Here is a 13,785-nt window from a genome sequence, read left to right as displayed (position 1 = left end):
TGTGTGGCTCAATGGACTGAGCACTGGCCTTAGAGCCAAAGGGTCGCCAGTTCGATTCCCAGTCCAGGGCACATGCCTGGGTTGCAGGCCAGGTCCCCATTGAGGGGCATGCAGGAGGAGGCAACCACACATTGATGTTTACCTGACAGTTCCCACATTATTTCTCAGATGACCTCTAGAACACTAAATGTGAAGTATTCTCAGAAAAGATTTTGATGGACAACTAAATTCGGAAATGGTTCCTACCAGAGGTTCATAATCCTTACTAGTATACTAAAGGCTTTCTTTACCCGAATACCTATGAAAAAAGGTCTCACAGAATACAGTCAGGAAAATGCCAACTGTTCTAAGGATCTCACGTTAAACAATGTTCTGTGCTCCACAGCCCTAAAACAGGGTCAACCTGGAGTAAGTATCTGTTAATGTGAACATAACACTAGCATAGCTACACTTGGATAGGCAACAGGCATCTCAAATGTTCTAGGTCCAAAACTAAACTAATAATCCCTCGGTCTTATCCTACCAACACCATCTTCATCAAGCTAATAACATTATATCCTTCCAGTTGTTCAGGCTAAAAACTTTGATGTCATTCTTGATTCAACGCTTTCTAACATGCCGCAGACAGTCCATTAGCAAAACCTGCCAGCTTCACTTTAAAAAATATACTTAGAATAAGACCATGCTTCACCTTGGCCACTATGGCTACCTTGGCCCCACCCATTATCATCTCCCATGCGGACTAATGCAAGAGGCCAGAAATTGGCAAATTTTGCCTGCAATGAGCCACACAGGAAATGGCTTTTCTGGGCATAAGATCTGTGCTGCAGTTACTCAGCTCCTCCACGGGAACGCAGAGGCAGCCACAGACACTGTAAATGAATAAGCATGGCTGTGTGTCAGTAACATTCGTTAATGAACAATGGAATCTGAATTTCATATAAAGTGTTTTCCTTTAAAATATAAATTGTATGAATTTCTTAAAAAGCTTCTTTTAAAATCTATTTTTACCTTTTAATACTCAAAGACAAATAATTTTAAAACCAAAATGGTCATTAGAAGACATGTGATCCATTCTCATTGTGTAAATGAGAAAACAGACATAGAAGTTTGCTTACTTCCTCAAAGACAGACAGCTACCGTATTTTGCCATGTATAACGCGCACCCGCACTCTGGCACTGCACATGTATAGTGCACACTCAGTACCACCCATCTGTAATGCACATCCCTATTTTTCACTCAAAAACTTGGGCAAAACGTGTGCATTATAACACAGTAGATTTCTAACTGAATGTTCTTTTCCACGTTAATAATTTTTAGAACTAAAGTAGCTTACAGAATATTAGAATAATCTAATAGGTCGGTAAGAGTTTTAATTATTAGACAACTGCTCTACTTAATATACTAGGTGAAATCATTTGTTTAGTTATATGAGCTGAGTATTTTTAGTTACATACAACATAAAAAGGGCTGAAAGTTAAGTTACTTGTTCTGATCATGAGGCTAGCAGCCCATTATGCTTAGGAAAAAAATCCTTTTCCGTAAATTTTTTCAATATTGCACAACTAGTTTTAAAAAGGAGAAAAATTACATGGTTTAATAGTATACATTAACAGATTTTAGTTTATATTTAACTTGTTTGTTTGTATTCCTTGTAAGACCTATCAAACAGAATTTACATGGAATCATGTTCTTACAAGGAGTTAATTCTGTCGGCTAGATGGAAATTTTTATAATTTGCAAGTTTACTTACAGAACAGACCACCTGGGAAGTAGAGAACAGTAGACCTTCTCCCCATTTATGTAAATGTGAACAAATTTCTGTTAGACAGAATATTAATGGTATTGCTCGTTTTTTTCAATAGAAAGTTGGCGCCCACACTTCCATATATTTTACTAATACCAAAATTTCAATGTCTTAGAAAACCAATAATTTACTTTTATTTTCCGTTGGAAAAGACAATACTCTGGTAGGAGCTCAAGCACCATTTCTGAAGTCACGACGGGTTTCCGAAACCACGGAGAAGAGACAAAGGGGCGGGGACTGGCAGGCTAGACGGTGACAGTGGAAACGGGGGTGGGGGGTGAGAACACACAGGTGCCTGGCACACTAGTGAAAGCGCGCACTTCCCTTCTCTCTCCCTCTCTCTCTCTCTCTGTCAAGCCGTGGGAGAACTCACAAGGGGACAGGAGCCCCACCGGCAACTCAGCATGCTGCTGCCGACACGGCTCGGCCGACACAAACGTCGGGCACCGGCACCGGCTTCTGTGCACGCATCGCTGGCCCGTAAAAAAGGGACGCTTTCATCACTCTCCTTATGCTTTACCACGTAACAGAGTGACTCCAGAGTAACGCGACTTTGGAAAAAGTAGGCCGCTGAGTTCGGTCCCCTCACGAAAAATGAGCATGCTTTCCCACGGAAAGAGATGTAAGCAAACGTCTGTTTGTCTACTGTATTAAAGAAGTGAGAGATTATGGTTGTATTTTCAAAATAAAATTTCTAACCACTGAAACCAACCTGTTCACCGCAATAGCCGTGCAACAGTGGAGAGTCAGACCGCGCGGGGCCGGGGCCCAGGCCCAGGCTCCGGAGGCGACTACTTACTGCGGGCACCAGCAGCTTCTTCACCTCCTCCACGGCCCGCTTCAGCTTGATCTCCGCCCTGTTCTGGGCGTCCTCCACGGTGATCAGCACGTGCAGGTCCTCGTTGAGGTGCTCCCAGTTGGGCTTGCCTCTGTTCTGTTCCTCCTAGAAAATGGACAAAAATCACTATTACAAATTTTTCTTTTCAAAAAGAAAGCACATTTTTTACAATACTCATCTGTTGTCAATTATTTAAGCTATGTATTATTTTTCCATGATGACATCATAAATATTCTGAATTATTTTCCTGACAAAACAATCCGGCGGGTCACAGCTCACTCGACACGTGCGGGGGAAGCATGTGCTACACACCGAGCCTGCAGCCAGAGGCTCAGGACGGGACCGTGAGCAAGGCCACCCCGACCCGCTGTGCTCTTCTGTCCTGGGAAATTCATCTGCGGCGTCATCCTTAGGTCATCGTGAAAAGCAGGCTGTTACTTCTACATTTTACTGTAAGTAAATAGGAGGTCATCAGGGTTACCGGTAATTTAAGTGTGTCATTATCAAGGTCACATAGCTAATAAATTGCCAATTTAGGATCTCCATCGAAGTTATGGAAACTCAAATTCAGTGATCTTTTCATTTTGTTACAATTACTTTTTAATAATACTGGCTGAATTCAAGATTAAGTAAAGTATTTTATAAAAAGATATTATGTGAGAGAGCTGTCATCCGTTTTAAGCATTTCAAGTAGAATTTAAGGAACTATTTCATTATAATTGCAGTAAGAAAAACCACCTTTCCGTCATTAGCTCACTTTAAAAAGAGTGGACTGTAAGGTCAGTCTCTAACTGTATCCACCCGTAAGTACTAGTTTAACAGAGAAGGTCTACACCTCCTTCCGTGATGAGTTCAAGCACCCTCAGGAGGAACAGCTCAGGTGGGAAACACTGTCGGGTTACAAAGAGGCTAGGAAGTAGAGCTGGCCACGTGTCCCTTTCACCTAAGAGAGAAAAATGTCGGACCTGCCTCTTGAATTAAGTTTTAGGGATAATATACTTATAAATAACTTACAGTGTATAACTTTTAAATGTAATTTTAATATTAAACACAATGAGAATATACACTTATTTTAAGTATAAAATGGCATAATAAATGCACCTGTCTCAGCGCAAGGTACCATATAAGCAAGAGATAATATCGCTTGTAGGTCTGTATTTACTAGATTGTGAGGCTCTGATCCAACAGAACCATTGTATGGAACACGTTTCTACTACAACTTGCATGTTTGAGAGGCCATGCTAGAAAAATAAATCTATGTAGAGCTTAGCTAATAAAAATAGGAATAAGTTGTCACTTCTGCCTTTATTTCTGTTCCGATCACCACTATGAAGGTGCATCTGCGTGTTGTGCGGGGAAGTGAGAAACGAGGCGAAGCACCCATCCATGGCAGGCCACGCGTGTGCTTCCAAAGCGTGAACTCAGAGTCAGCACAGTGTGCTCACAGGCGTGAGATGGGGTTTCTTAAAATTCCAAGGGCAACAGCAACAGTTGACACCCCAGAACGAAGGTCGAGAGCATGCACATAAACACAAACGCCCGCCGCACAGGCCGCAGGCACCCTGTCTGGCACCGAGTCAGAAATACACGGGCAGGCCAAGAGGCACCAAAACGTAACATATGAGAAAAATACTAACCCTAACCAACCTAGAACGGACACAGGTGTTACAGTTCACTGAAAATGACACTAAAGTCTAGTGTGTGTGCGCATCTGTCTGAGAGAGAAACACTAATGCATAAAGACACGGATACAAAAAGAACTGAGAAATGTTTGTAATCCAGAATCTTTTAGGAAGGCCTAAGAATGAAAACTAAGATTGTAAGTGACTCACCACAGAAACCTGTATACACTGAGGAGACAAAACCAGATTTTAGAAGGGAAGGATGTTCGCTTGCACGACAGAAACACAGAACAGGTGGCAGTGTACAACTCTACTTTACGCTTTATCAAAGGGGTAGATTTGTGAGTTGCAAAATGCCTTGGTAAATTTATGCTCAATTCCACAACTTAAGTGTCAGTTAAAAATACAAAAATAAAGACAGCTATACTTATTCTAATACTTGTTACACAATAAAGTTTTGCTTAGTTTTAAAACTGTTGAAAGAAAAACTTAACAAAGTTGGTGAAATTATAATTCAACTGTGTTCCTTCACTCCCATCTAACATTCTTAAAAAATACCAGGTCTGTCCAGAAGGTATCCAGCCACGTACTACGAAAATAGAGACATTTATTGAAGAAGATATGATACAAACAACACTGTACACAGGACAATGGCACCTCAGCCCCCTTCAAAGGAGGCACCTTGGGACCTCACACAGTTCTCCCAATCGCCATCAGCTGCCCTGTCGTAGCTTCCTGAATCTCATCAATGGTGTAAAATCGCTTCCCTTTCGAAAGTGATTTTAGTTTTGGGAAAAGCCAGAAGTCACAGGGCACCAAATCTGGGCTGTAGGGGGGCTGAGTCACCTGGGTGATTTGATGTTTCACAAAAAAACTCTGCACGAGATGTGATGCCTGAGTGGGCACACTGTCGTCACGAAGCTGCCATTCACCAGTTGCCCGTAGGTACGGCCTTCTGAATCATCCGAATAGTTTCCACAGAAGAATGTTCAAGCTTAACACAAAATTTGATGCAGATTTGTTGCTCTATTCACTTACTCATTTTGAATGAGATGGCCACACAGTACACACGCTCACTCAGCAGCATCTACTGCCTCCACTGACTAGTACAGTGAAGTCGTCATTGTTCACGCATGAGCACTCCAGTCCGCTCCCCTTGGCTGCCAGCTTACATCGCTGTCGCACAAACCTTTCTCGTTTTATTAACAATGGCTGGACTCTTCCTAGACGGACTTCATATAGTAGAGTTCAAAATGTACAAATTCAGAATGAGAAACCATTTAGAAATTAGAAAGCAGATAGCTAAGTTAAGGAGGGCCTTAGCCCAACCCAAGCGAGAAGGAACCAATTTACACTGCAGATAGATCCTCCCGCCCCCCGCCCAGAAAGGCAGGAAAAAAACGGCAGCACGAGGCAAGGAGGCGGGGAAGGCTGAGGCTGAAACTCCGACACTGAATTCCCACTCAAGAGCAGCTGAGTCTCCGCAGCCCTGCCCCCAAAGAGCTGGCTCTCTAGCACCCCCTCCCTCTTGGCAAGACTAGAAATGTACTGCTAAAGAGCTGCACTGCCTGGGGCAGCTGACGGGGCCCCTCACCCGCTGGAGTGCGAGGCGTCCAGTGTCCCCCGTCACTCTGCACCCACGGCAGGGACCGCCAGCCCCTCACTGGGGGCAGGCAACTGGCAGGCCTTGCTGTGGGGAGTCTAACCAGCCCAACAAACAAAAGAACCAAAGCAACCCCCGAGCAGGAAAGAACTAAAAAATCTGCAGAGTTAGGAGAAGATACTGCATCCTTAAAACTAGTAGAAAATGCTCTTAAAAGAAGTAAGAACACATTGGGTTGGTCAAAAAATGTGGTTTTAAGTAAAGATAAAACACAGTTTCATCAGTAACTGCCGAACAACGCGTTCTCCGTTTTGTGCCGCACCTGCTCCCATCTTTCGGGCAACCTCACTCGTCCATCTCCCCCAAACTTTAGCTTTTTGAGCAAAGAACTGTTCCAGGTGCCTTTTGCAATCTTCCAGGGAACTGAAATTTTTTCCATGAAGAAAATTTCATAAAAACCCAAATAAAGGGAAATCTGAAGGTACGATGTCTGGAGGATACGGCAGAGGAACCGGAGCCTCCCAGCCAGGCTGTAACAGTTTTTGCCCGGTCATCGAAGAGACACGCGGTCTTGCAAGATCCTGACGGGAGATCACGTGTTTTCTGTCAACTAATTTCAGACATCCTTCACGGAATGCTGCTTCCAGTTGGTCTAACCGAGAGCATTACCTGCTGGAATTACTCATCTGGTTTTACGGAGGGAGCACATAAGAGGGGATTCCCTTCCAATCCCACCATGTACCTCACCTGTTCTGTGCCAGGCCCGGCCTTTGGTGTGGCTGGAGGTTCATATTGCTTGCCGCCTCACCATCTCTTTCCTTCCACATAGTTGTAAAGTATCCATTTTTCATCATCGGTTACAACTTGTTTTTAAAATGGAATGTTTTTGTTAAAGTTACATTTCAGTAGAGAACTGCATGCTGAAATAAGGTCAAGAAGGTGGATGGCCCCTCTCCCCACCTCCTGGCTTAACTTATGCGGAACCCAAACATCAAAGCCATTAATATAACTAAGCGGGTGCAAGTGATTTCCAAAGCTTGATTTCGATATTCTGAGTATGTCAGCTATCTCTAGCGTGGCATAATGTTGACTGTTTTCAACTAATGTCTCAATTTGATCGCTATCTGCTGGTTGGTCTACCTGACCGTGGAGCGCTGTCCAGTGAGAAATCTCTAGCACAAAACTTCGCAAAACCACTTTTGACACGTTCCTTCAGTCATTGCACCTTCTCCATGGAGTGCACAAACCATTTTTTTGTGTGTGTTTCAGTTGTGTTTTTACCTTTCTTGAAATAATAAAGCATAATATGCCGAAAATGTCACTTATTTCCTTACATCTTCAATATTAAAATGTTTACACAAAAATTCACCAATTTGGTAAGTTTTTTTTAAACACATGCTAATATGACAGCTGTCATGATACAATCTTAACAGAACTGTTTTGAATGAAGTTAAAGACAACTAAGCACTACTAGAGACATCCTATGGAAAAAACCAAAAACTTTTTGGCCAACCCAAAACATAAGAAAGAATGACACTAAAAATATGATAATAGAAATGAAAAGTGGATAGAGTAGTTAGAGGATAAAACTTCAGGAATTCTCTCTCCAACTAGAAGCAAGGACAACAGACAGAAAATGACAGAATAGTATAAAAATTATAGGTCTTGTCCAAGAGGTTCAGAAACTGAATGACAGATGTCTCACCAAGAAAAGGGAAGGAGAGAGAAAAATCATTAGCAGAATACATACTTTTAAAATAAAATGGAACTGTAAGAGTTTCGAATGAAAAGGGCATACTGAGTTCTTACCACAGCTGAATAAATGAGATGAAAAAAGACTCAACTGGAGCACGACAAGCGCACAGTGTAGTAACAAAGAATCTCTTCCCAGAGTAGAAGGCTCAGGGGAAGCAGGGCAGTCAGACAGCAAAAGGGGCAGGAATCCGCAAATTCCATGCCAGGCCTTACAGAATTGTGTATTTTTAATGTGACCATATCAGACTTCATTTTAAAGAAGGTTTTGAGATGATTCCATTCTTATGTTTATTTGCATTTATTATTTAATGTAAATGTAACATCTCCCTCTGTCCCCCTCTGTCTCTTAGACAGTAAAGGGACTCTGGAATCAGTAGGGACTGCAGAAGTCCACAAAAGTGCCCGTGAAGGCTCCGTTTCAGTCAGAAACACACGGGACCTGGAGTAAGACCACAGCTGTGTCCTTCTGTATGCCCACACACCTACATCGAGAACATACTTCCCAAATCTCTCACTTCAAAAAATAATTTGGGACCCCCCCCCAAAAGGCTGAAACAAAGCAAAGAGAGTTAAAAGAATATACACGAAAAATGGTTAACCCTTAGTAACAGGGGCCTATGAGGCATTAATTTCTTTTTAGTTACATTTCAAATAGCATTTCAGGAGTCAACGACTGAGACGCTAATGTAGGGAAAAACCGCTCCTCGTCACTGATTGCTGCGATGTCTGTTGTGTTACTACTGATCACCACAGTGTCTGCGCACGGCCACCCAAAGCAGTGTCATTCCACGTCATGCACCAACAGCCCTCCCCACTGCGCAGGCGCAGCGGCCCTCCCCGTTCCCCCCAGACTCCACAGCCGACCGCCCGTCGCACGCGCCCACCCGGTCTCCGGCGCACGCGCCGTCAGCACCTCCAAACCGCGGCTCACCGGAGGTCCTTCTCCAAACCGGTCCACAGTTTATGTCTCAGCTATTGGTGATCCTCAGTTCCCTGAATCAATGTGCATTGTTTAAACCTGAGGACAAGGACCAACGGGATTTTTAGAAAAACCTCTGCGTAAGCCACTTGTGCCTTGAGCGAGAGGTCACATTTTCACCCGCTCGTTTCAGTCCGCACTGCCGTCCGGCGTCATGTCCTGCTCGCCGCCCCACACCATCCTCCCACTCCCTCCACGTGGTGAACAGACTGGCCTATTCCCAAACATGGATTCTGACACCTGTAACCTGATGCAACTCCCCACCGATGTCCAGAATGTCTCCTCTTTATCCTTCCTTCATGTTTACTTTTACTTATCTTTCGTTTTAGTTATCATATTATAACTCAGGGTTATAAGAGCTTGTCTTATTCTAGCTATTCGAAAGTCCAGTCCCAGTCAAATGCCAGAACCATGGCTCACTGATGTTTATACTCTTAACAGCATGTACACACTGGCTGTACACATCTCTGGCCTTAAGCACATACACAGCAAATTCAGCCACTGAGCTTGCGTTACTGAGGCGCGCCCTCACAACCCAGGACCAGACCGCACTGCGGCGTTCCCCGCAGGGCCCTCCCGCGCCGTCACTGTGTCCGCCCCTGCTGCGCCGGGCCCCTCCCAGTCCCCCGCTCACAGACTGTGTGTCCGCTCCTGGGCCTGCCTCTTTTCGACCTCCTGCTGAAGCTGCCATTCCGTTTACAATCTTCTATTCTTGTTCTCTTACTTCTGGCCACCGCTCCCAGATCTTCTACGATGCTGCTGCAGTCTGATTTCACGTCCCACCCAAGACACTGCTTTTCCTTTACTCTGTCACCTCTATGCCTTGTTTCAATGCATCAGAAGAAGTATAAGGGACAAACTATTTTTTAAACTACAAGACTAAAGTTATATCTTAATATAACAAGCAAAGTGACTGCAAAAACAAATACATGCAATCACTGTACATAAATATATTCAAAGCACAAAACCACTGACCTTTTGATTTAAGGGAGGTTGAAATGACGAGACAGTCTTCAAGGAAATAAAATATAGCTTTATTTGTATAATAAATTACAGTTTAGCAGCATATAAAACAACTTTATAACACTCTCCATACCTGACTATGGAGCAGTTAGACATGATTACCGTAATACTTTATTATGGTTCTACATTCTCGAGGAGCACACTACTGAGAAGTAAATTCCAAATAGTGCTTAGTCTTTTCAGGCGACAATAAAGAAACAACCTGAGAAGCGGAAAAAGTGACAATGATGAGGGCGACCAAACACCGACTGTTCTGCTGAGTGCTGTGCAACACACACACCACCTCCTCCGGCCGTCCCACCAGCCAGGAGGGCAGCACTGCTGCCCCTGGCACCACGGTAACAAGGAGGGCGAGGCGGCCCTGACACGCCCAAGTCACACACATGGTAAATGCGCCACACGGCGTGATTTTGGAGCCTGCATTCTCAACCACTCATTCCTAACACAAGACAGTACCCATACGAGAGCCCTGAAAGTAATCCAATTTCTCCCAAATAGCCTCATATATTAGTAAAAGACCCAGAAACAGAAAACTCAGATCTTCAACCTTTAGAATTTTTCTACTCTATCATTTACCCTTAAACATTTTTTTTTTTTTTTGCAGAAGTTCTAAGCACATCTTGTCCTCAAAGAATTTTAGATACAGTAGAAACTTAGGATGCAGATAAAAAAAATTGGTTGATTATTTGGTAAATTTGGGTTCTGTTTTTTTTTAATACTGGTTTATCTCTTAAGTCCACATCAAGTATTCTTTCCCAGTAGATGAATTCCTAAATAAGTCACGTGAAAAACAGTATCAAAAGCTAGCAGAGAAGCACTGGTTAAGAAAATCTCTTACACCTACAAAAATGTTGTTTTCCAGAATGAGAGAACTGCCTATCAAATTTCAACGACACAAATATATAAAAATGTAAGTTTGTGGGCACTTACACAGAATTCCTCCAAAGACTCAAAAGGTAAGGTTATTAAAACTAAAATTTGGAATTAATACTATATGTAATTAGTAAGTTAGGGATAATTACAGGTTCTAACCATTACTTTTCAATAAAACATCATCCATTTCATTTTGAAGCTGCTGTTTACAGTGGGGTGAAAATATTTTTTAAAAATTCTCAACATATGAGAAACTATTATTTATGATTGTTTTTGTATTAAAAATAAACTTAAAAACTCAATGAGTCACTGTCTTATGAAGTTTTAAACTATGCTCTAATTACAATATCTGTTTGAACAATACAGTAATTCTATAACATACGGCATCAGAACACACTGATTGTCCCAACCCCTGCTGAGAGACTCTTTTAATTATAGATTTGGAGTCAAGCAAATGAGCACAAGACTTCTCCCCTACTGTGCTCTTAATGTGAAAGTTCACATGCCAAAAGCTCCCAGACAGGAATCCAAATGTTATATATTCAAGTAAACCAAGGTCCCAATGAACTCTTATGACTACATATCAATACATTTTAAGCCAAGTGATAAAGCTTATCCACACAACCATCTCTGTTTAGGCAATGTTCATTAAGAAATTGGACATAAAATGATTTTACATAATTGCTCACTGACTCCAGTTATAAAGTTGACCTAAAATATTTTTTAACTTGAACCTGATGAGTCCAACATTTTCAAAGGAAATTATTTTACATTAATAACAAAGATTAGAATAATTTTATATTCAGGTTGTTGAAATGATCTAGACAAGTCTCTATAGGCAGCAGAAATGCAATCCATGTTTACTAAATTAGGCACAATGAAACAATTTGCTAAATTCAAAGAACATTGTTGTTTCAGTCAATGCTTTTCCAAGTTAAAAATGAAAGAAGTATTCTCTATACTACCCCTCACAAAACATCTACCTCCTATAATCACAACACTGAAATGACCTCCTTGCGGTGTTCATATATTAATTCCACTAATTTATTTGTAAATAATGCATGTCCCAACTAAACTTACATATTCCCAGTTCAGGGCAAAATGATAAGCAAAATTAAAACTACTCTTAATCAAGGCTTCTTGTAATATGCAAAAACAATTTTGGACATGGCCATTTAAAAATAGAGTGAGAACAAAAATAAAAACGTGGCAGAAAATCCTTATATAAACTTTGGCCCGAGTTAGTGCTGCAAACACCTGACCCGCCGCGACCTCGCCCATGGAGCAAAGGTAAGCACAGCAGCCACGCCCTGGCGCGGCGACACGCTGTGAAAGTGCGTCCTGTCTGCAGAGCGCACAGGAGTGCCTAGCGTCTCCTGAGAGGTTTGAAAAGGCCGCTCTCTATAATCCAAGAGGAACAAATGAGTGTAGAAAATGACATAAACATCAATAAACACAAGGGTAACAGCTACAGCAAATAAACTAACATGATTAAAGGTAATAATTGAGAAAATAAAACTGACAAAGTACTGTAGGGATAAAGAGCACTAGCCTAAGATAACCTATTTTTAAATTAACTCAGTTAATAAAAATATATTAGACATATTAAATGGAAACTCAACATGATTCTTAAACATCATTTTTAGGAGAAAGAAACTTAAAGAGGACCCCCTGGCCTGGGGGGGGGGTTGTTGACCCGAGCAGAGACCAGCAGAGGGAAGAGCGGGAGGGAGCGCCCCACCCACAGGGTCTGGATGAGGAGCGAGGACACAGGAAGAGAGCGGCAGTCTCCCAAAAAGAGGACTTGCCCATGCTACTTCAGGAGGGTGACACAAAAGACTCAAAGAGCTATAAAAGGGATTTATTTGGAAAACAGTTAGTGAGATTGAAGAAGTTCAAATACTACTGCTTCCATAATACTTTCCCAAGTCATGCCCTCCGTCAGATTTCACTCCCCCACTTCCCTTGTGCAGGAGCCTTACACCTCATGCTGCGCCAGGGTCTCTGCCCCCGGCCCACAGAGCAGTAAGCATCCACAGAGCAAGATGGTTCCTCCACACCTTTCTCCTACTTGCGCACGGTGCTTTTAAAAAATGTCTAAAAAGGAGCCTGGTACAGAACCAATAGCTTCGTATTTACTTCTCTCTGCTTTGACCCCACACAGATCTGAACTTGCACTTCTTTTGATGTTTTCATTAGGGCTTCTTGAGTATTTGTGTTCTTGTCTTATTTTATACGTACACATATTTTATAAATGAAATAACATGCCACGCATAAATGTCGTATTAGTTTATCAAGATCTATACATGTTACCATAATCAATTCACAGCTTTTTAAAATCATTATGCATTTTCTTCACTCAACACATGCTAAACACTACTCTCCTTATATGTTAGAAACAATTTACCTAACATCCAACACAATGTTTTTTATATAGTAAGTATGCACTAAAAGAAACATCTGGGGTTGAATTTCTACATTATAAGTTGAAAATAACAAGTAAATAAAATATACTGGGTACATGATTACTAAGCTCCTAAGCCATATGTTGTCTTCTCCTGCATTTTACTTGTGTATTTCCTATGTGGAATAGGGGGAAAAATTAAATACCTGAAAAATTCAGCGCAAGATCTATTTTTTAAAAAAAGCAATCAGGCAATATCAAAACTATTTTACCTGCTTCCCGCAAAATCAAAATGGAAACACACAAGACAAAGACCTGAGTCAGATGAACGAACTACAACCCCAAGCAGAGCGAGGCGCGCCCTGCAGACCCACGGCCAGTGTGCCTGCGGCCCTGACGTCGCACGGCCAGCGACAGCGACAGCACACGGTCAGTCAGACAGAAGGCAAGGCAGCTCCTGCATCTGTAGCTGTTAGCTGGCAATGTCCTGTTCAGTCCGATGCCACCATGAATATTTATAGCATTCACGCTGCCCAAATATTAATTCACAGCTGCCTTCACGTAATCTTGAACCCACCAGTGACAAACAGCATTAAAAACCCTGTAATTTTGTAGAACAATGACTTTAATTTATGACTGCTGATTTAGGCACTGCATCTCTGTGAGGGAGTCTGGGAGGAGGAGCGCTATATTTGGTAAGGACAAGAAAGCGTGTGGTTTATAACTGCTTTACATTCCATGCGGTTTAAGCACCTATCAATTATTCACATTTATTGATAACCGGAGTGTTGCGTTTGCTCCAAATCCTAAATCATCATTTGCTCATTACAGAACAGAGCGCAAATAAAACGCACTGGTCACACAGGAAGGCAGCAAACGA

The 13,785-nt window shown here is 42.2% G+C and overlaps 1 protein-coding gene across 7 annotated transcripts in view; it reads right to left on the bottom strand.

The window, feature by feature from the left end:
* The window catches only part of QKI (QKI, KH domain containing RNA binding), a 140,096-nt gene that overhangs the window by 31,352 nt on the left and 94,959 nt on the right, over positions 1-13,785 (bottom strand). For all 7 annotated transcript variants that reach the window (XR_006786113.1, XM_045842676.1, XM_045842677.1 and 4 more), the window contains exon 4: positions 2,608-2,751. Coding sequence is in view for 6 of the 7 variants with exons in the window: in XM_045842676.1 (XP_045698632.1) it covers positions 2,608-2,751 (144 nt within the window). In the remaining variant the exon portion in view is untranslated. The remainder of the gene's footprint in view (positions 1-2,607; positions 2,752-13,785) is intronic.

This window comes from Phyllostomus hastatus, unplaced genomic scaffold (assembly GCF_019186645.2).
Source record: "Phyllostomus hastatus isolate PE091 unplaced genomic scaffold, TTU_PhHast_1.1 phas_contig_40, whole genome shotgun sequence".
Lineage (NCBI taxonomy): Eukaryota > Metazoa > Chordata > Mammalia > Chiroptera > Phyllostomidae > Phyllostomus > Phyllostomus hastatus.
This window is presented reverse-complemented; position numbering and strand designations above follow the sequence as displayed.